This window comes from Pinus tabuliformis, chromosome 5_2 (assembly GCF_031772625.1).
Source record: "Pinus tabuliformis cultivar Carrire ecotype Pingquan chromosome 5_2, CPIR1, whole genome shotgun sequence".
Classification (NCBI taxonomy): Eukaryota; Viridiplantae; Streptophyta; class Pinopsida; order Pinales; family Pinaceae; genus Pinus; species Pinus tabuliformis.
Genome location: NC_142306.1, coordinates 721,871,515 through 721,894,486, shown reverse-complemented (window position 1 = coordinate 721,894,486; position 22,972 = coordinate 721,871,515). Strand labels below are relative to the sequence as shown.

At 37.7% G+C, this 22,972-nt stretch overlaps 1 protein-coding gene across 2 annotated transcripts; it reads right to left on the bottom strand.

Moving 5' to 3' along the window:
* Nucleotides 1-2,781: 2,781 nt before the first annotated feature.
* On the bottom strand, nucleotides 2,782-22,487 carry LOC149161221 (Nucleic acid-binding, OB-fold-like protein). Of its 2 annotated transcripts, none has more exons than XM_089436917.1 (5): nucleotides 22,128-22,487; nucleotides 21,656-21,780; nucleotides 21,368-21,443; nucleotides 21,027-21,153; nucleotides 2,782-3,265 (listed from the first exon to the last, which is right to left on the bottom strand). In XM_089436917.1, the coding sequence occupies exons 2-5, from the start codon at nucleotides 21,767-21,769 to the stop codon at nucleotides 3,046-3,048; spliced, it is 537 nt and encodes a 178-aa protein (XP_089293043.1). In that variant the 5' UTR covers nucleotides 21,770-21,780; nucleotides 22,128-22,487; the 3' UTR covers nucleotides 2,782-3,045. The 2 variants fall into 2 exon arrangements, with proteins under 2 accessions (XP_089293043.1, XP_089293042.1); XM_089436916.1 differs by having other exon boundaries at nucleotides 21,656-21,799; nucleotides 22,128-22,486.
* Between the last annotated feature and the right edge of the window lie 485 nt (nucleotides 22,488-22,972).

Sequence of the window (22,972 nt, the reverse complement as noted above, 5' to 3'; positions counted from 1 at the left end):
ATGAACAGAACAATTGGCTATGACACATATTTTATATGAATAATTGGTTTGCCTGACCATCATATGCAGATGAACCAAGATTCACATCGAGAGCACTTCAAGGGTATTTGTCCAGTTCTACAGAGTGATATTCTGTGTCACAGTAACAGTGAAGCATCCCTCGTTATATAAGCAGATCAGCTAACAGAATGACTTGCTCCAACCTGTGTGTGGTCCTCACCTGTTGCCAGTGTGTCAGCCAATGGAAATTGTTGACAAATTGGACTGAAATAAACGCACACACGCTCATTTTCATTAAATGTGGGGATACCTTACAACGGCAGGCATCAAGAACATTTCACCTACATTGAATGCATAGAGAGAGAGATCTAGGTCGTTTTCCATAACTATCCAAAGCAAAGGGGCTGCCTACTAGCTTCATTCCTCCACCTGCTTGGTTATATCAGCATCATGAATCTCAGCCATCCAAGGAATCCGTCATCATTTAAATAGTTTTATTGCGTTAGATGATGGGTTGTTAATAATGCCAATGAACCGGACGGTGAGTTAGCGAAGAAAGAACAATAAAGAAGAGAAATCACTATAAAGAAAACTGTATTTTTTTCTTATGTATTAATGGTTGTGTTCCCTTATGATTTGTATTGTATTGGGTGTTGTTTGATTGGATGCAGGCAGTTTAGTATGGCAGGTTTAGCTCAACATTTGTTCCATGAATCCCTGGGAATGAGCCCCCCAGCAGCCAAGAGGCCAATAGTTATGGCACCCAAACAGATAGGACAATGGTGAGGCGCAACTGAAATTGTCCTCACCCTCAATAGTTGCACAGAGGGAAACCCACTGCTCTGCACCCACGGGCATGTCTCCGGAGACTTGAACCCACGCAGCTCGGAAAACAAATTATTCACTAAACCATTCAAGCTAAAATACTTTGACCATAACATATTAATTATTAAACAGATAATCCTCTTGAGTTTGATAGGCCATCATGGCCTTGGTGAATGTTAAATTATTAAGTAAATAAATACATCACCTGGACACAACAGGAGACAGACATTGACATCATTCTTGCAAAGAGTTTGAAATCATTGACTCACCTAGTCATCAACCAGTTTTGGTTCACAGGATTCTCATTCTTGCAAAGAGTTTGAAATCATTGACTCACCTAGTCATCAACCAGTTTTGGTTCAGAGGATTCTTAAGAAGAGGCACCATTTTACACTTGTTTTTGTAAGAATGTTCCAAGATGAGCTCCATTATGAAAGTAGATCAAGTTTCTAGTGATTAACCTTATGCCAGCAGTTTAGTTTGTTATGGTAAGTGCTTAGTTTTAAGAGCATATGAGAATTCAATAGAATTTGTTGATTGGAAAAGTACAACGAAAGTGACAATTGATAATCACTATTTTTTCCTGAAAAGGTATGATTTATTAGCAAGTTAGCAGTAACAAGACTATGTTATAAATCTGAGTTGTCAAATAACATAAGTAATGGAACAGAAACAGATGAATTTTTTATTTAAGCCAATCTTACGATGGAAAAAAATTAATAAGAACGGCCATGATTGTTAACGAAACTTTTGACAAGTTTAGTCATGATACACTGTACTCAACACACAACCTCTCTTCCATAGGCATCTATGTAGACCATGTTAATTTTTCAACCCCAGCAACCCAGCAATTTATTACCTAGGAGATTTCCTTGAAGTAAAATATTTATTACACAGATCTACTATATAAAAGCACGGCTGGGATTTTAACACGTAAATAAAATTTTAAATAAACAGAAGCAAATTAAATCACACACCAATCTCACATGTACACAAAGAGTTTCTGCCCTTCAAATCAGTTCTTCATGCAAATAACTTCAGAAACTTATAAGGGCTCCTTTCTTGGTATAATATCCCTCTGAGGAAAAATACATGCAACAGTAAACCTGGAATTTGATCCAGCTGATTAAACCCTTGATTTGTCCTTCAAACTACTACCTGATCCAGATCCTTTCCTTGCTGCCCCTTCTACTCTTCCCCGAACCCTGAACACTTCAATGGAAGTCCTTCTCCATCCAATCACTGAGATCTGACTCTCTCCGTGTCCTGTGCTTAAGATGTGTGCTCTCCCTTAGCCTAGCCATTCTTTTATAAGAGTTCTTGATCGAATCCACAACCTTAACCTCCAAAGTGATTGACAGTTGAGATTAGATCTCAACATCATTTGAGCTCAACAGTTGAGATTCTTTTAATTCACTAATGCAAATAACTTTTTCATTTCATTAGATCAACTGACTTTATCTTATAAAAGTCAATTACTTTAATTATTAAAGTACCTAAGATTTAGGATCAATTTGGCAACTTCCACATGCCTAGACACTTAGGCCTGTGCAAAAGTACTTACCCAAGCTACTAACACCAACAGACTACCAATGAAAGAAATCCAAACAAAAAGATCAATATTTCAATTTCATTGAAATTCCTAGTTAAGGTCTGTCATTGCAAGGACATCTTACTTTCTATAAAGTTTAAAGCCCATTGATATATAGTATATACAGTTCAAACCATGACTTTACTGCAGCTTTGCTGGCATTATCCATAAAAGACATGCATAGAGACTATGCAGTCAAAAACTACATAGTATTGACTATAGATGACAAAGGCACTTCACTATACTCTTCTTCAATTAAAATTTAAATGTTCTTTGCAAAATCAGACTTTCTTCTTCACTGTTCAGTGTTCAAAAATTCAAGTCATGTTTGAATTCCAAAAATCAAAGCTATGAATGAATTTGGGTAAATAATAACAAAAATTTTGGTCCTCCTCTCCTTTTGGAGAGAGCAGAATTGATTATTTGCACACAATGTAGATCATATGAGACCGCATTAACATTTTCTAAATGACCACTGAATCTCAATACAATAAACATGACAAAAAGAAGGCTACCTGACATGATAATGTAAGGGCAAATATATCACTTGAAAATGTCTCTCAATGCATTCAAAGTAGGAATTGTTATCTACTGTGCCAGGGCTTCAAAAGAAAGCAAAATTGTGTGACTTATGAATCAGAATCTGATGTCTCTTCTTCATTAGATGTCACATGCAACTCTTGAGGATAACGCCTGTTGCAGTTGGCTTCAAGAGGGGGCAAGCCTTCATCACTTGAGTATTCTTCATACTGTTCTTTCTCAGAATGTAAATCAATTTTGTGCACATTTGCATCACTCCCAGACGTAGCAGTCACTGTAGACCTCTTATCAACATTAAATCCTTGAGGCCTATACACAAAACCATTCAAAATCCCATAGCTTGTTAGTGAACACACTCTGCAAATTCAACTTTTCTAACTGTGGCTATTTACATTCACATCATGAGTGATTTAAGAAAAGCATACAAACAATTTGGCAGATGTGTGTGTGTGTTGATGCCAATGTAGATAGTATCACTTCTTTAAAATGCATTAATGCACACTGAAAAATATGTGTGTGTGTGTGTTGATGCCCATGTAGACAATACCACTTCTTTAAAATGCACCAAAGCACGCTTTTGCATGCTGAAAATTATTTAATGCGCGAGTGTTGAACGAAAGTAGAAGGATTTTGGATGTACACTCCATAAACAATCTGCCAACAGAAGATAACAAATTTTATCTTCATTGATTTCCTGAAGGGTTAGAATTAGAGAAACAGGGGGAATTTAACTCAAAACACAAATGTACACCAGTTTGTTATTATTATCTAGTTCAGTGATGAGCCCCCACAAAGGCCCACCCTTGGCTCATATTCTCATTTATCTTCGTAAAGATTTAACTTGAAGTAGAAATCTATACCAATTTGTTATTATTCTCTAGTTCACTGCTGAGCACAAGGGCCTATATGTGCCAATATTCTCACTTATTTCTTAGCATTTCATGGAATTTTGAGTTTTATTGTGATAATTAATCAGAGTTTTCAGTATGACTTGTATTTAGGTTTGACCAGCCTAAACCATTAGTTATTCTGAATATTTCATAATTGTATATTCTCACTTACATTTCTCCTGAAACAATGTAGTAGGTGGAAGTTGGAACTAGCTAAGTGGTTAGGCTGGGTTATAATTGAGCTGTACTTAAGATTAATTGGAAGTGCATCAGCCAGGTGGGGAGTATTCCCCATGAGGTGGTTATGGACCCACGTCAATGCATAGGTCGGCCTTGGCCACCTCGAATAATATAAAATAAAGTTGACTGGGTTGACTGTTAAACCATAATCTGGTATTACTATAATTGGGGTGCTTAGCCATGAAGGAGTGGAATTTGAGGATCTTGCTTGCTTCACTTGATGATTTCCTGCTGATTTGATTTCAGCTCCATTATCTTGCACACGATTTTTGGTTGCTGCAACTGGTACTTGGTTGGTCTTTGACATTTTGTAGAGGAGGCTTGAAGCCCAAACCAATTTTGTCTTCTGGTGACCTTTGCATGTTAAGAATATCTTGCAAGGTTTCAGATCCCTTGATAAATTTCTGATTTAGACATGCTTTAGATTCTTATTTTGATAGATTAGCCCTTAATGCAACAACTTCTTCCTCAAGTTTATGACAATTTTCTTTCCATTCTTCCAGCTGATTGGTAAGCACATTTTCTTTCATTTTTGGCTCTTCCAATTCTCTCCTTAGACAGATGATGTCCTCTTCATGGGTGCATGCAATTGGAGCTCCACCAATATTCTGCTTCAAGGATTCATTTTCTCTTTCCAACTCAGCCATATTGTTTTGTTGAATCACAATTTGTTGCAGCAAATTTTCTTTGAATTTCTCAAGCTCATCCAACTGGGTCTTTAAAGAATTATCAGCCAAAGGAGGCTTATTCTCCTTTAGTTTGCGTATTTCTTCCTTCAGCAACTTGTTTTTGTTTCTAGCCTTGCTTAGCTCATCAAGTGCAATAATGAGCTCACCTTCATAATCAATCTCTCCATCCTCAAGATCTGATTCATCTTTGGACTCAAAAGCCATAAGAACACATTCATTGTGCCCTTCTTCTTCGGATGAAGATTTCTCACTGCTTTCTTCTGAAGTACCACTTTCTTCTTTGGAGTAGTAACTCCTCTTTTGGGCTTTACCTTTTCAAAATTTCTGAGTTCTATCCTTGCTTTTCATCTCCTTCTTCTCCTCCTTTTCACCTCTTTTATGTGGACACTTTGCAGCGAAATGTCCAACTTCTCCACATTCAAAGCACTTGAAGGGAAGCTTGCCTTTATACTTTCCGGAACCTCTCTTTAATTTACTGGCAAACTGAGCAAATTCTTCATCAGATTCACTACTAGAATAATCTTCCTCTTCCTTGATTTTCTTTGGAAGTTTCTTGAGCTTTTTGGTGAGAGCCTTGACCTTCTTGGAGGCCTTGAATGCTGCTTCACTAGGCTCAGATTTCTCTTCTGCAATGCACATCTCATAAGCTGTAAGAATTCCAAGCAATTGCTCCATAGTGAGAGTGCTCAAGTCAGACATCTCCTCAATAGCAGAAACCTTTGGATTAAATCTTGCTAGTAAAGACCTCAAGATTTTCTAAATAATGACCTCATCTTCAAATTTTTCATCTATGCTCTTGATCAGATTTGTTACTGTTTCAACCCTTCGGAAATACTCTCCAATAGTTTCATCTTCCTTCATTCTCAAACTCTCAAACCTCATCCTATAGGTTTGGAGTTTCGCTTTCTTCACTTTCTTATCACCTTCATAGCTATTCTCAAGTTTGTCCCAAACTTCTTTGGCTTATTTATAATGCATGACTTTTATCAGCTCATTCTCACTAAGCCCTTGCCAAAATCGCATTTCTGGCCCTGGCATTGTTTTGGAAAATCTTATTTCCCCGGGGTCTGATGGAAGGGCATCAAGAACAGCCTATCCGAACACCACAGTAGAATAAACATCAAAACCTAAACTCATGAGGTGCCCTGCATTCTCATCTTCCATAAATTGTAGTTCTCACCATCAAAAATTGGAAGCCTCACATCATGGCCAGCCATTGTCCCTTCTCAATCTCTCAGCGGTCAAGCTGCAGCAAAGGAGCTAACTCTGATACTAATTGTTAGACATAGGTAACACTGGGGGGGGGTGAATCAGTGTTACGAAAATATTATAAAATTTATGCAAATAAAACTTATTCAGAAATTCACTTCAAAAAGATGCAACAAGATCATTCACATGCACATGAAAAACACAAACAATCATCACATGTAGACACTTGGATTTTAGGTGGAAAAACCCCCCTCTAGAGCAAAAAACCACCGAATTGTTTGTTGCTTCTTATTATCTATTGCTTCAAAATATTCTCATTTACATTACATCAGCTAGCCACCACTAGCAATGGAGCACCCACTCCTTGACTAAAATGAGAAATGTTGGCCACAACCAACTTGGAGCACCCACTCCTACAATAGACAATCAACATGCACTTAGCTTGAAGCCCCTACTCCAAGTACAAACATTTTTGCAACAAGACAATATGATTCAGAACTAGAAACATTGTTGCATAAAACAAAAATAGCATCAAATGAGAACACTCATGCAGCCACAATTTCACACTCCAAATGAGAGAACAAATCTCCACACACACTCCCTCCAAACTAATCTTCAATCTCTGCACACAACTCTGAAAGTTGAAACACTATTGATGAATAATTTTTTAAGCACACTACAATACTAAAGCTCTGAACTCTCTGCTATAATCACTGGTTTGTGCACTTTCTCTCCATGCACACTCACTCACTCACACTACTAGAGAACCAACCAAATGAGCAACTTTTCTTCTCATATTTGTAATTTCTGGAAATGGTTAAGTCAATAAATTCTTCAGATGATGGAGCTCACCCAAAACCTTTTCACACACTTCAAATTTGATTGAGATAGGCATCTTGACCTAATCAAGCCACTTACTCAACTAACCATTTGATATTTTCAACTTGGATCGACTTCTAGAGGCCCCACAACTTGTCTTGACCTTTTTCTTGAAAATTTCGATCCTGAGCTTCGTCAAATACAAAATAATATCAATTGTGCACATGAAATCCAAAGCAAAATTTGAGTTTCCTTTCAACCGCACAGACATGCCTGTAAAATTCCAGTTGCAACAGCACTCAGAGAACTGTCACAAAACAGTCAAAGCCTTTCAACCGCACGCATAAGCCATTATCCATGCAGCTAGGGTAGTGCATGGTGTAAAACAAAAAATCTTGCCCTCAAACTTGCAACAGAGCTTCAGAGGTTGATATGACCTGTAAAACATCCTTCAAAGCCCATCTTGACATCATGAAACCATCTACAAGACTCAACATACAACATCAACTTGACCTCTATCAAAGTTGTAGCTCAACTTCAGATGAGGCCTTGTTACATCATGACACCTCTTCTACAGACCTTCTGAGACTATGACAACATTTTACATCATCATGACAGCCTTCAACAAGTATACAACAAACTCAAGATGATACATAGTGACTCATGAGTACATGACTTACAACAGGTGACATCAATGGCAACACAAACATGCCAACACTCCTACCCCCGAAACTCGACTTGGTAACTCTCCTTTATTCTCAGTCTGGTTCCTCTTAGAAACTCAATCGGGTTTCCCTTTAGTCTCGACCTAGTATCTCTCCTTGAGTTTCAATTTGAATTCTCCTTAAGTCTCGGCCTGTAACATGTAGAAACTCCGCCCGAAACCTCTACCCAATAATCTCGCGATTCGTGACAATCATTTAACGCTGAAAACTCGGGTTTCCCTTGAGTTGTACTTTGCCTCCTTTCTCTGCAATTTGAACCTCCTTACTCCTTGCTCTCCTCAAGTCTCATGAGAATAATGAGCCTCTCTTCTCTCCTTTTTCCCTTTTTGCCTCTTCAAAAGATGAGAACCCTAACCCTTAGAAATCAAGGGTTGGGATTAAATCTCAGCCCATGAGATCAATGGATGAGATCAAGTCCCCCACTTGACCCCCTCCCTCATGTGGTCCCCCTCAATTAATGAGCCTCCTAGTACTTTTTAATGTTTTGTACCATGTGCATTTTTTCTCTCATAAAGTCACTTTTAAAACATAAAAGTCATTTTAATATTATAAAGTGTACTTAGTACTTTTCTCATAAAGTCACTTTTATAACACAAGTGACTTTAATAATTTAAAGTACATAGTACATATCTCATAAAAACTATTTTGCCCCTTGAAATTAATAAAACTCATAATGTCACTAGACAAAAGGATCATTAATGTGTGTTATTAGGCCAAAAAGATAAATGCACTAGAAAGCACCTCCTTGGTACCCTTATTTTCAACATAAATTACTGTACAAATATCATCATTTATAAAGATTTACTTATGGTTAAATTTTACCATGAGATGTTCTACAGAAATTTTAATGATTGTTTCTATATTGACTATTGTATTTAGGTAAAGTTAAGGCGTGATTGTCCATTCTGGCCTGATGATGGAATGTGCCATCTCAGAGATTGTAGTGTTTGTAAGTGTCCAGAACATGAGTTCCCTGAGACTTTTAGAGGACCAAGTGGACGGCACTTAAAATGCCTGGAGGGAAAACCCCAAGCTATGGTTGACCAAACTCTAGATAAAAAGACTTTTAGAGGCTGGATGGAAAGAGACAATCCCTGGACCTATGATGATGAGACGGATAACTATGGGTATTAGTTCTCTTTTTTAGGAGTTTGGAGGTGATGATGATATATGTAACTTGACAGCAGCAAAATATCCCCAATTTGGGAATAACCAAATACTATTAACAATTAAGGCTAGAACATTTTGGCAACATAAAGATACCTTCATAATAATAAGCTTATTTTTGGTTCTTTTTATGTAGCGGAAATGACGTATGGGAATCTTCTACTAAATCCTGAACATTGCACTGGAAACATGGGGCCATCAGCTTGAAGGATATGGGAGATGATATACAAAAAACATTGTCTGAAAAATGAGTTTACACAACTACATGACGTATAGTTTTATATGACAAAATACATTGCTTCCCTGAAAGATGTCAAGTATTGGTTTCCCATAATTCAGTTAAATTTTGAGGGCTTACAACGGTTTTACACCCACACTCATGACTTTGTCTATTTAGCAGATGTGCATATTATGCCAGACACTCCTATTAATATTTCGCAGAACCTTCAGACACTCCTATTAATATTTAGCAGAACCTTCAAGTTTATTTATCCCAGTGGGCTAGCTCGAGTAATAGAGTGTTGTGAATTATAAGCATGAGGTCACAGGGTCAAGTCCCCAGGTTGCTTACCTCTATGAATATTGTGGCCCTCAGTTGATGTCCCCATCAGGTTAGGTTGCAAAAACTGCAACTGGTCAATTTACCTTAAATACCATCCTTGGAATGAGAGGAAGTGCCTGTTAAGTTTCCCCATGATGTACATTCCATCAAAATAAAAGAATCGTTGTGTTTCTTTAGATAACCCATTTTTTGGGAGCTTATTTGCTTCACATAAAATAATAGACAATATGTGATATCACCAATTCATCAAGAATTTTATGTTATTGTTGAGGTCTTTGTAATATTTCTGAATGATTGTGTTATTGGTATTTTTTATTTCTCCTTGTTTGTTTTATATCTATGTATGTTGTAGATTTACCAGGGGATGCTTCTACAGAGAGGTCGGTTCTGTACAAGCTTATTTCAGGAATTCATTCTTCCATTTCAGCTCATATTGCTAAAGAATATCTACTAGACGAAGGAAAAAAATTAGTAAGTTCTCCCAACTGATCCTTTGTTTGGGTTGGTTATTCCTTTTCAACTATACACTAGATGGAGAGAATTTTGTAAGCTCTCCCAACCGATCTTCTCTTTTGGGTTTGTGTTTATTTGTTATGTCGAAGATACATTCAGAAAGTTATTCTGTCTTATTTTCTGAAGCTTGAACGTATGTGCCATTACTTTGTGTTGTGTTTTTTATTGCTGAGAATTGAAAAATATCTTGGCATATACTTGCACCCTTGGGCACCTCCAGCACCCACAGCGTTCCAGCACTTTGCCCCACATTGTTGACTTTTATGGGATGCACCTAGACCAGCATGCCCCCAACCGACTTCGCACTGATCAGATGGGATGGCAGCTAATCCAAGGCCCAGATGAGGATGGTCTCACATATTGAGACATGGGAGAGCTAGCAGCACCTTCATAGCCCTCAATGTTGGAGCAGAGACAAGCATTTTGGCCACTTGGAGACCCATGAGACCACTTTTTTGCCCCGAAGTCAAAATTGGGGTGATGCACCTGGACCAGCATGCCCCCATTTGATTTAGCACTGATCAGATGGGATGGCAGCTAATCTGAGGCCCAGATGAGGATGATCTCACATATTGAGACATGGGAGGGCTAGTAGCACCTTGAGAACCCTCAACGTTGGAGCAGAGATAAACATTTTGGCCACTTGGAGACCCATGAGACCACTTTTGTGCCCCAAAGTCAAAATTGGGGTCCACAGAGGGAGATTGAGAGATATCTAGGGGCCAACCCCTAGAAGACGATTTTAGAGGGCTTCGCCTTCTACACAATTTATAAAAAAAAAGGCACCCTTGACCCTCAATGCTTGCCTAGAGGAGGCCTGCACTAGCATGACATCAGCATTATCACTATTTTGGCTCACATGTGTGGGTTGTTTGAGTTTATTTTCATGAGCTACTAGGTCAGCTTGTGACCTAGCTTGTATTAGCACATTATTTTATCTTTTTTAGGGGGCTAGTACGCTAAATTAGAGTTCAGACTCCTCATATAAATAGAGGAGGGTTACTTCTTGTAATTCATCATCACATCACTTGGATTTCAGCCGCTTGAGCTGTTTTCGGCCTTCTTTTCTTGTGACAAATTCGGATCTATTGATGCACTTTGACATTTGGAGCTAAAACATCTTACTTTGGAACTATTGTTTGAAATCAATAATGGAATCTTTTTGCATGTTTCTTGTAAGGCTATTATTTTTGAAGATCTATATTTCTAAGTCTAATGTATGGAATCTTGTCACTTCCAATTTATGCTATGGTGCCCTAATTGTTGAATAAATTGAATGTTGTCTAGATGAACTATCGCATGCATTACTCATACATGACATGTGAACTGAATGTCCTAGTGGTGATCTTTCATTAGCTCTCCCATGAAAAATTGATTTCTATTGCATAGGTAATTGTTCAAGGTCTTGGTGCTAGAGCATCAAGATCATGGCCTCCCTAGTAACCTTTTCACAAATCTATCACATCACAAACTCCAATTACGTAAGGAACAAGGGACTGGTCCATATAGTTGGTGATCACACCTCATTTTTATCCATGAAATCTCTTTCTCTAAATTCGGCCCCTTTAAGGCCAAGCTTTCTAACTAGGGCTTGGTGTGAATCCCTAGGCAAGGCAAATTTTCGAGATTGGAGAGCCTAAAAATCAAGAGGATTGTAGTTGCCACAAAATCTATCCTTTTGGTGGGCATCCACTTCGATCTTGTCTATAAATTTCTTTGCCCAAATATTTTTCCCTAAAAGGGAACTCTAGTCTACTTTTGCTTCAACTTAGGGGCTTGTTGACGGTTTCATGAGCCTTGGCATTGCTTATACATTGTAAAGAATGCTTTCCCATAGCCTTGATATTGGGTTACTGCAACGGTCATTAAATCTATCAAACCCTACGTCTTGTGCCGTGTATGGTAGGTCTCTCTATAGAAAGTGGATCGCCTCCTAGTGGAACCTTGAACCCAAATTGTGCCTTTCTTTGGAGATTGTATAGAATACCTATTTTCAATGACCTCTTTCATATCAAGACTCCTCCCATTGATGAAAGTCAGTAAAGAGCAAGGGGTTTTGGCTCTGGTGACAGCGGACCACTACCTCATTGTTGTCTCTTTGTCTAGTGTTAGCCTAGTTGACTATCCCCTTCTTAGGCCTGCTAGATTTTGCGGCAATAATCATTATCCACCTTTATCCTTTGAATATCCATCATAGGTGACCCCATATCACCGAGGCTCCTCCCACTGGTGAAAATCCATAAAAAGTAGTGGGTTTTGGCTAAGGTGACAGTGGGCCATCACCCTATTGTTGTCACTTGTTCTAGTATTAGCCTTGTCGGGTACTCCTCACCAAGGTCTGCTAGATTTTGTGGCAACAGGCATGAGACCTATCCACCTTGTATCATGGCTTACTATGTTTTTAGGGGTTTTTATTGGATATTAGCCATAGGGAGGTAAGGTGCTTGGTTTCCCTCATATAAATAAGAGAAGTTCGAGCCTAATTTGATTAGTGCACATTTGGAAGACCCTAACTCCCGGCCAACCCAAAAGGATGATGATGTTTCTTTGAATGTTGACATGGCTAATGTCCTTGCTAAAGTGAATGTTCTTATACCTATTCATTAATTGACTAAGTTTTCTCCTCACTAGTGAAGCAATACTTTAGAATTGATAAAGAACCAAAGGATCCTCCACTAATATTACAAAATATGCACTATGATCAAAGAGTGGAGGGCATGCACCTTTTTTCCTCACATTAGTTGTGAACAATTTGCTTCTTCATAATTGTATGCTTGATTTTGGTGCTAATGTGATGTCTTTAAAGGTCATGAACCCAATTAGAATTTCAAATCACAGGGCCTTGTAGGAATGTGTGGTGTTTTGACTTGAGCTATTCAATTTTGTAGTCTCATCAAGGATCTAAAAGATAAACTTGTTGCTTATCCTAATATATCTATGCTAACGGATTTTGCTGTCATAGATGTACCTGATGTGTGGGGTATGCTCTTATATATAGGAAGTGGTATACAACCTTGGGAGAAAATTTACAAATGGATTTGTTTTATGCCACTATCCCTACCCTTGGTGGAAAACCATTTATCTTATATAGGGAGCCCATTGTGAAATACCAAGTAAAAGATCTCAATGAACCTATAAATCAAACATCCAACATGTCCAATGACCTACAAATGTCAATGGTTCTTCCCTCATTAAGGCATTCTTTTAGCGTGGGTTTATGAAACAGATTTCCTATTATAGCCCTTATATTGGGAAGACAAGGGTGTTATATCTTGTTTTGGACATCTTCACATTCTAGGTTAGTTGTTTGGCTTTGTTGTTGTACTCTTGGTGTTTTTAGATACACCCATAATAGGTCCCCTGCTAATAACTGCATTAAAATAATTCAAACAATCTTTGAGATAATCAAGGAAGCAGTATAAAAGAAATAACATAATCAAAAATAGCAATGGTCGAGCCTACTTTTTTTCAAGGGTGCTTCACCGACACTGGGTGGTCGCTACATCCACGGGAAAAATTTAGGTAGATCAACCTGAAGGGATCTACCCGCCGGCCAAACAAGCAGGGCCTAACCCCAAGGGCGTCGGATAGATTTGACACTGTGACCTCCCAACTAGCGAGGTACTTAGCAACGGGAACTCGACCAACTGAGCTGGCCCTTGGGGTTGGTCAAGCCTACTTATGTTCATGGTTCCTGTGATTAAACTAAATCTATTTGGTTCTAAATCTAGTGCACAAGTATGGTACAAAGAACTTGGCTTGCTCTAAAAGTCAGTAGGTGATAACCACATGCATTTTGTATATTGACATGATAAACATGACCAATAAAACATGCTCAAGAAAAATTCTCCTGATCTGGCTTCTCATCAAAACTACAAATTGTCTTAAGTAGAATTTAACTCACATATATTGATCCCTATATATCAATCTTATCTTTGTAATGAACAAGGACTATCGTAGAGATTGAAGTAAGCCATTACATACAAGGATTTCTTCCAAGAACTCTAGAGGTAGTTGGTAACAAATTATACATTCAATAAAAATGATTGAATTGATTATGGTCAAAACAATTGTTGTGTCTTAATTGCCTAATGAATAGAAAACAATAATTAAAAGATCGAGCCAAATCTGGAAATGGATAAAGGAGAATATCGTGAAGGGAACATCATAGCAATGTTGCATTTATCTCAATCTTATCTTTGTAATGAACAAGGACTATCGTATAGATTGAAGTAAGCCATTACATACAGGGATTTCTTCCAAGAACTCTAGAGGTAGTTGGTAACAAATTATACATTCAATAAAAATGATTGAATTGATTATGGTCAAAACAATTGTTGTCTCTTAATTGCCTAATGAATAGAAAACAATAATTAAAAGATCGGGCCAAATCTGGAAATGGATAAAGGAGAATATCGTGAAGGGAACTTCATAGCAATGTTGCATTTATCGCAATATTATCAAAATTATCATGATAATATGACCAAAACCAAACTCTACAATAATAGCGCTAGTATATATCGTGATTATTTGACCTTTTGATATTATCGCTATAATATAGGGGTGGCAAGAGCAAGAGGGTCATTCTCAAGAGTCAACCCCGAAGAAAACAAGCTAATAGAATATTCTTAGGGCTTGGGACACATGGCCAATAACCACGCAAAGGCATATGGCATGCTTCAAGGAGTATTGTTGGTTAAAACAACTAGGATTGATGATTTGGTGGTAATTGGAGATTCTTAAATGATCATTCAAAATGTGGTGAATGAAATATTGTCAAAAGACAACATACTGAGGGGCATAATTGAAAGAACAAAGGCCATAATGTGATCCTTCTCCTCAGTTCGGTTCTATCACATCCTAAGAAGGCACAATAATGAAGCGAATAGGTTAGCCAATGAGGGCTCGAAGTTGCAAGCAAGTGTCCTAGTTCAAAATGGGTATTTGGGTTTAAACTCGATCCCATAAGATCAATGAATAGCTACAATAAAAAAATATTAAAAGGTGGCAAGGGAAGTCCGCACTATATATGGCCTCCCATCCCCAAAGTATGCATGCACTCCTCAATCATATAAGGAGGACCTTAGCCCATCTTGAGCGTAAAACGGTGAGAAGAGTTAAGTGGCAGTAAGAAGAAGAATATGGGGCGTTAATGTGCAGGCAAGCAATGATGTCAATCCTGAAGGCGTGCAATAAGGGAGCTTGGTCGCCATCTACGATAGTAGGCCAAGTGACAAGACTCCACCTATGAAAAATCAATAATTCACCTCAAATGAGGCATCTTCCATTCAAGTCTAAATTGATGGGTGATTGGTGAGGTCTCAAAGAGGTTTATTTCTATTTGGCAGCGATCCATTGTTATGTCATTCGGCTCAACAACATCTGGAGCAACCCTTGGGACAAACTCCTCAAGGAAACTGTCGCTATTAGACACTCGATCCTGGTCAATTGCTAGTGGCAAAAGGGAGCAATTATAGTTCCTAAAGGCGACATAGAGTGGGCCCGCACTAATCTGTTACAGGTTGGTAATAGTCGGAATCCTTGGCAAAATCCTTTGCAGTATAAAATTTAATTGTACAAAGCCAAAGTGGTCGAAGGTTGTCTCAGAATTAGTGTTAAAATCAGGCTTTAATTATGGGGCAGCTGTGATAATTTCAGGTGCATATCTCCAAGTGTATCCTCCTTTAATTAGGAATGGTTATATCGACTACATAATATTCTATCCCCAACATAGTAAGGAGTGGAAAATTAATGACGTGTTTATAGTAAAAAAGGTTGGTTTTGTTGTTTGTCCCCTGGGGCACTGTGTGCTGCAAGTCGATTAAACATGACAGAAAACTTGACGATAACCTAGTCTTTGCATGCTATTGGGTATAGCAATCCTTGAAATGAGTCAAGCCAAAGATACAAGGGATGTAAGAACTTTGAGCAGTAATCAAAAGATATACAACACCAAGAAAATTAATTTTGATATCCACAAATAAAGAAATGTTAAAAGGCCAATAATAACTCAGTGCTAAATTTCATTGAATTTCCCTATGCAGGAAAGACCACATGCCTAGAGATTGTGGCTCTAGATGATGGGGGGGTTACTTGGAAGTCTAACAGAGTGTTCCAACAAGAAAAATATATGAAAAAAATTAGCATATTGATATGGGTGATTATATATTCTGAATAGATTGTCAAAATCTTTGTTGTAAGAAGAAGAAATGATAATTAGAAAACAATCGATATATCAACAATCACATGGCACTTGTGACAGATTTCTCCTTTTTTTGAATTATGTACAAAATGAAGACAATAAAGGACAATTTCCTTCCTTGGTATGAAAACAATCATATGCTGATAGAGGAAGCTCTTGAATCTCAAACAAGGGTGTTTATAGACTCCTATGACAACACATTCGAATGTGTCTACAAAATGTTTTACATCTTTATGAATGAAAATTGTGACTTTTTTCCAAGGAAAAAAAAAATCAACAATCACATGGCATTCGTAGTATTGATAATCCTTTGTAGAGTCGGCCTCAATAGACAAAATTGCGTAGATCCGTATACTAGATGGATGTTTGATCATAATTCTTGCATTATATGTAATAGCTAATATTCGTTGTTTATAAATTCATGCAAGCTAGTGAATTTGATTTTTTTGATGAGTCACGATAAGAATGTTCACAGTTATTGCTTTGCATGCACATTATGTGTTGATGTAATGTTAAATCTTCAACAAAGATATGTTGAGGTTATATTTTTATGATAGTATTTCAAGATGCAACGACATGTGGAACTTACATGCAATTTTTTATGATGAGATGTTTTATGATGGCATGCATGAGCATATGGCTATTCAGGATGTTGGGATGACAACAGTGTTGTGCTCTCATGATGATATGTGACAATTAGCACATGTATTATCTTCTATGAGATGATGATGTTATGAATTCAATTAACGCATTGGTTTCATATTGTGAAGTGGTGACTCACAGGAAATCTATTAGTGGACAGAGAGGGTCAGTTTATTCAATGATCTCGTGGAAGCCCATACCTACAAAAGAGAGTATCTACAAATTAACACTTTCTGGGCTCTAGATAAACACAATCAACTATCCTATGTCAATGATTCTTTTGCCTTGTATAATTCTCGATGGGATGTGGGACCATCTTGAAAAGACCAAAGTGCCCAATATTGCAGATATGATGCCTAAGTCCAAAAGAAGGACTAAAGTAGTACTCATTGATGGAGTTGTGGGGTTGGACTTCAAAACTTGGGGCTGAGTACCCAGTTGGAATTGTGGAGGAAGTTTTAGTCAGCCTTTTGAGATAACAGGGGGTTGAGTACCTAATAGGAATTGTGGAGGAAGTTTAAGGTCTCCTTTCGATGTGCTTGGGAATGCAAATAGTGTACCAAACTGGATTCTATTTGGAAAGATGAGGTCTCAAACCTTGGAGCCCCAATTAGACCGATAGGCTTTAGGCCTAATACTAAAAGTTGGGAAGAGGGCTAGAATTGCACTCATCTTCCACAGAGTTTTGATGTGGTCTTTTGATGTCTATTGTGGTCACTTGGGTGGCTCTTCTACTAGTTACAGCAAAGGGTGATGTGGAAGATACAAGGAAAAAGGGAAAACCTATATGTAACTGTTAACATAAATAAAATTGACTTCGAGAAGAAGATAATTGAACGGGAGGTGTATGTAAATAAATGGTCTTAAAATAATAAATCGATGATAATAATTGAAGTAAAAAGGATAGTAATAAATAATAATATGATAATAAAAAAACTAAGAATTATAAAAGAAGAAAATGCAAAAAGAATATAAAATACTAAATAATCACTGAAGGAAGAGCTAAACCAAGAAAATTTTAAAACAATCATGATAAATTACTTGATGGCAAGTGGAATCTATGCATGGAGCTTTTTGCATATATGGACATTAAAAATTCTATTTAATGAACATGAAGAAGGGAGTGGGATATCTTTTTCTTGGGCAATCTTGATGCGGAAGGATGAGAAGTTAGTTGATTGACGTCTTATTGGGCTCTCAATGATGATAACTAAGAGATCATTTGGGAGGAGAGCCATCCCCCACTCATGGTTGTGGTTGTTGATTGTGGCTCATCTAAAGCTAATAGCGAGAGCTCAATCATTCAAATTTCAAGTATGACTCGTTCCTCATGTTGATTACGCAACCCCTCAATGGAAACAATATTTATCATGCTTGATTTATGCATATTGTTTTCAGCATCACAAAGCCATTGCAATTGTAGGAATCGCTATTGCATTTTGTGTGACCTCAAAGAGGTCCAGATTGGCTTCAAAAGATGCAAGAGAAATATGATTGAAATATGACTAAGGTATAGATTACTATGGTTAACTCCACTACAAATACAAAGTCATTGGCAAGAGGATTTGGAGTGGAAGATAACGGCAGATAAAAGGATAAGAGACTCGTGTGCCATAGAAATGACAACACAATTGCTAGAACTCAAAGAGTCAAAAAAGGAATTATTTACGTTTATGGCTATCTCTCACCAACAATATCTAGAGAGGAATGTCAAGGTGGGGTCACTAAATGGTTCAGCCATAGCACCTTTATATATAAAAATTGTACACAAATTGGCAATTCTGTCTTACAGATAAATTTGTAAAATTTTGGGCTTTATCTAGTGCCAAACTTGAATATGATTTGAGTCCTAAACAATGTTTTAAAAATCAAAACCAACCAAGGATCCAACTGGATAGGAATCGGAAACTCATCTAAAATGGGGAGCACCCAGTTTGCTAAAAATATATCAAATATGAAAAATTTAATGAAAATACACATGTTCATGTATGGCATTGTAAAAAAAAAATTAATTAAAATACACATGTTTATGTATGGCATTGTAAATCCAAACTATTGGATACCAAATATGCAATGTTTTGCTTCTATTAGATTGTTTTATGAGAGGGGTGGCAGGAGCGGGAGGGATGATCCTTTGCTTCAAAGAACAATCAGAGATCAGATATGCTTGGGGTTTAGGTACATCAACTAAAAACCAGGTTGAATTTTTGGTTCTATGGAAAGGTCTGGAGCTCGCCATAAGTAAAGGCAAAAGAAGAATAATCGTCTTAAAAGATTCGATGATTGTCATAAGGCTAATCTCCAAATATAAGAATGAAAGAGGCACCCCAATCCCGCTAGTATGAACATAATAGCCTTGCAATTAAAGAATTTTGAGGAAATTTCTCTCTTCCACATATTCAGACATCTAAACATGGAAGCAGACAAACATGTCAATCAAAGGGCAACGCTTAGGCAAGGTATACTAGAATCAAATCAAGGTCAGAGGATTTTCTTTGCGCTTCCATGGGACACATCCACTTGTTTTCTCTCGAATTGGCAGGGCCAATTCGGTCACTCCTTGTCCCTCGGGAGAGGCATCAAATTCGAAGGTCTTGTCACCAGTGTTATAGTTGTATTTGTGTTCCTCACACTTGGCATTGGCAGTAATTCAGATACAATGTGTGGAGGTGGCGAATACAACACATCTCGTCCATTGAATTCAAAATTTTGTCGACCAGACAGATGGTTGGGTTATTAGATTGGTTTTAAATGGGAATTGACATGCAAATCCTTGTCGATGATCCATCCTCTCTTCTTCATGGCGTTAGTCTTTAATGCCTTGCACTGTTCACCTAGTCCAGTCTTTAACTTCATGGCAGATTACATTCCATTTAGAAGTCCCTGGATCTGGGTCAATCCAAAATTAATGTTTCTCCTCAAGCATCACCTCCTCAAGTTTGATGAACAGTTGTTATGTATTCAGGGGCTCCCCAAGAATTCCTCATCATTTTATCCTGCACTGCGGCTTTTAAAGTGGTTTCACAGTTTGAGTTTGGGAGGATTGGAAATGGCCTCCTCTGGGGATCATGCTCCTAAGAATGATCTGGAGGGTTAGAAACAGTCAGTTGAAAATCTATTTAAGGTTTTAATGAGCATGGTGGAAATTTCAACCAAAAGCCTGGAGCTAGTGGAAAGCGAGAAGGAAGCAAGGTTCCATCTTTCGGAGAAATGATGCGAATGGCTGCAGTTGAGAATAGACAACCTTTTGGAGAAATCATGCGAATGGCTGCAGTTTTGGAGAAATGATGCAAATGGCTGCAGTTGAGAATGGACAAAAAATTGCAAGTCTGGACGCTGAATTGCTTATGCTAAAACTGCGTGTCAGTGGGGACGCCCTGGCCATAGTTGAACTTCGATTCAAGCTGGACAATTTGGAACAAGGAACCGGCAGCCAAGCTGCTGAAGTTGGAGTCAAAGCAACTGGTGAAGGCCCAGCTCGCAGCAATGAAGGAAATTTGGATCCTACGACATAAGTTGGGCCTTCCGGGGTTTTTTAATTTTCATGTGTTTTTATGTATTGCAAATATGCACTTTTTTTGGGATAGTTTTGCAGAGTATATGGGAGATTCCAATGTAAAATTGTAGTCCAGAAAATTCGCAAAGGCAAGAAAATTATATTGTGGATATACTAGAATATGGAAGCCTCTGAAATTACTGAAGCATGTAAATGGTTCTAGCAATGCAACCAGTTATTTTAATACAAATGCTACCCGTTCTGTTTAAAAATAAAAATAAAAATAAAAAGATTGTTTTAGGAGGCTGGGGATGAGGGGAAGGCTTAGTTATTTTTTAAGCCATGGGTGACCTAGGCCAGTTCAATGAATAACCAATAGATCCAGCCAGTCTGACCAGTTCCATAGCCAGTTCATACCGAACTGGCTGAGCCAGCCAGTCTGATTGGTTCCATACCAAACCAGCTGGGGTGAGGGGAGGCTTTGGTTTCCCTTTTTAAATATTTTCTTTACTGTCGGTGGCCCAGAGCAGTTCATAACACAACTGGTTGAACTAGCCAGCCTGATTGGCTCCATAAGGAACCAGCTGGGGTGAGGGGAGGCCTTAGTTTTTCTTTTCTTTTTTTGGTCCTGTTTTTTCCCGTGGGTGGCCTAGGCAAGTTCAGAACACAACTGGTTGAGCTAGCCAGTCTGATCGGTTCCAATTGGTCAGACTAGTTGATTCAGCAAGTTGTATTTTAAACTGGCGTTCAACCGATTCTCACCTGGACTGAGCCACCTATGGCCAAAACAGGCTGACTGTGTTTATAGCATTTAAATAATATTTATTAAAAGCATTAAAAGAATATAGGGTATACTGGAAAAAAAAAAACCATAACGCATTGCTACTTTGACAGATCAAAGGGCAAGATGCACTACCAGCTAGAAGATTTTCGAAGGGTGCGCACTTGCTCTTCAAAAAGAACTTGTAAAATCACACAAGTAACTTTGCTGCCTGCTTCTAAAGCTCTTTCTCTGTCACTTTCCTCCACCAAAACATAATTACCTAAATGAAGTAAATTGGTATCAGCATAATTTAAAGATATTCCACGTGAAGCAGGTAAAAATAACGCCATGCTGAAAGTGTTTCCTAGTCAGTAAATTCAAAAAGAAATAAACAAGTGTATGGCTGTAAAAGATAAAAGAAGGTAACGAGACAAAGTTTGAACTCTGTAAAAAAACGTGGAGCTCAAAAATAGGAAACAAGGAAAACCCCAAACCTCGTTTTATCCAGAGACTTTTGTGAAATTTGGCTGGAAAGAGAGCCAAAGTTTTGAAACCCGTATCGTCCATCAGCTACAGACAACTCAAGTTTAATATGTAAAGATAGAGACAAACAGCAATGTTAAAAAAATGCATCTCAGCCAACGGCATACATGAAATGTCATGATTGTGAAAAAAAACACATCATTGTACGAAGCACAAAACATGTCCATGTTGAAGACAATTATGTTGCAGACTCTCTGACAATCTCAAACAGTCAACAATTGAAGTTTCAAGTAGAATACCTCTATGAGATTCGACCCTCGACTGGAGACAACTTGCATTACAGTTTGCCCTTCTGGTATTTCAAAGCAGCCTTCAAGAGCTTCTTTCTTCGAGTTTTTCCGACCTCTCCCCATCCTGTCATGCACTGAAAGGAAAGGAAATCGCTACAAAAAACATACAATAGAGTAAAACAATAACCCTGACCCTCCTCTTCTTAGATTTCTCAAATTTCTTAGATTGCAGTTGAATGCAGGTATGACAGTGCACTAGATGACGAAATGGCCAATGAGGACTTAGCAAATTTTCATTAATGCTGAAGGAAACGAGTAATTTTGTTTATTGAATATATATGGAAGAAAAGGTTTACTGTGCTCAAAAGGTCGTGGGCCTAATTCTAGTCATACATCTCATACTCATGCAATTTCAAGCCCAAGCAAATATGTTCTATTGCATTTCGGAGAGGATGCGGAGGATGGGGTCTGCGGTGTTTACCGTTCCGCGGCAGACTGCGGTCAGGTAGCTCCTTCTTTATCACTGGTAAACTCAAGTGCTCACTCTGATTAGACGATGGCTCCCTCCATGACCATCGATGGCTTCCTCGATGATAACACGGCAGCGCCGTGTCTCCGTATGATTTACACGGCAGCTCCCTTAATTCGCACAGCAACTGTAATAATAACCAAGCCGAATGAATCCGTTGACACTTCTGCAGTTGAAAGTGCCAGCGAGGGTTTCAGGTTCGAAATCTGTAGAAGGAGAAATTGCCGCCCTAGTAGATTCCAGCGAGCTTACGATGGATCATAATTGGCGTTGTGGATTGACCCACAACTAGGTTAACGACTTCAAGTAAATATTAACTAGCAATTACCTCAAAAGTATTAACCAGCAATTATCCCAAAAGTGCGTATTAACTATTAATTACCTCACAAGTGCAGAGAGGATGATAAATTTTTTTCCAATAGGAGGATAAATTTTTTAAATGGGACAAAATTATGAGAATGATATTTTAGTTTTCTGGATTTTTATTATATATAATAAATTATATATAATTTATAAAGCTCAAATTAAAAATATTATTTTGATATATTTTTAACAAAATATTAAAAATAGAAAATAATAAGTGTTAGAAATTATCATTTAAATTTAATTTAAATAATTATATTATAAAATTTATAGTTTAAATTTTTTTTCCCAAAGAAAAATCGTAACTAATAAAAAGTGAAATACAAAATAATATCTACATAATATAGTTCTGAAAATAGATTCAAAAATACATAAAGGAAAACCATCAATGATATATGATGTATCATAAAACAGTTGTTGGCAATCTACAGTCT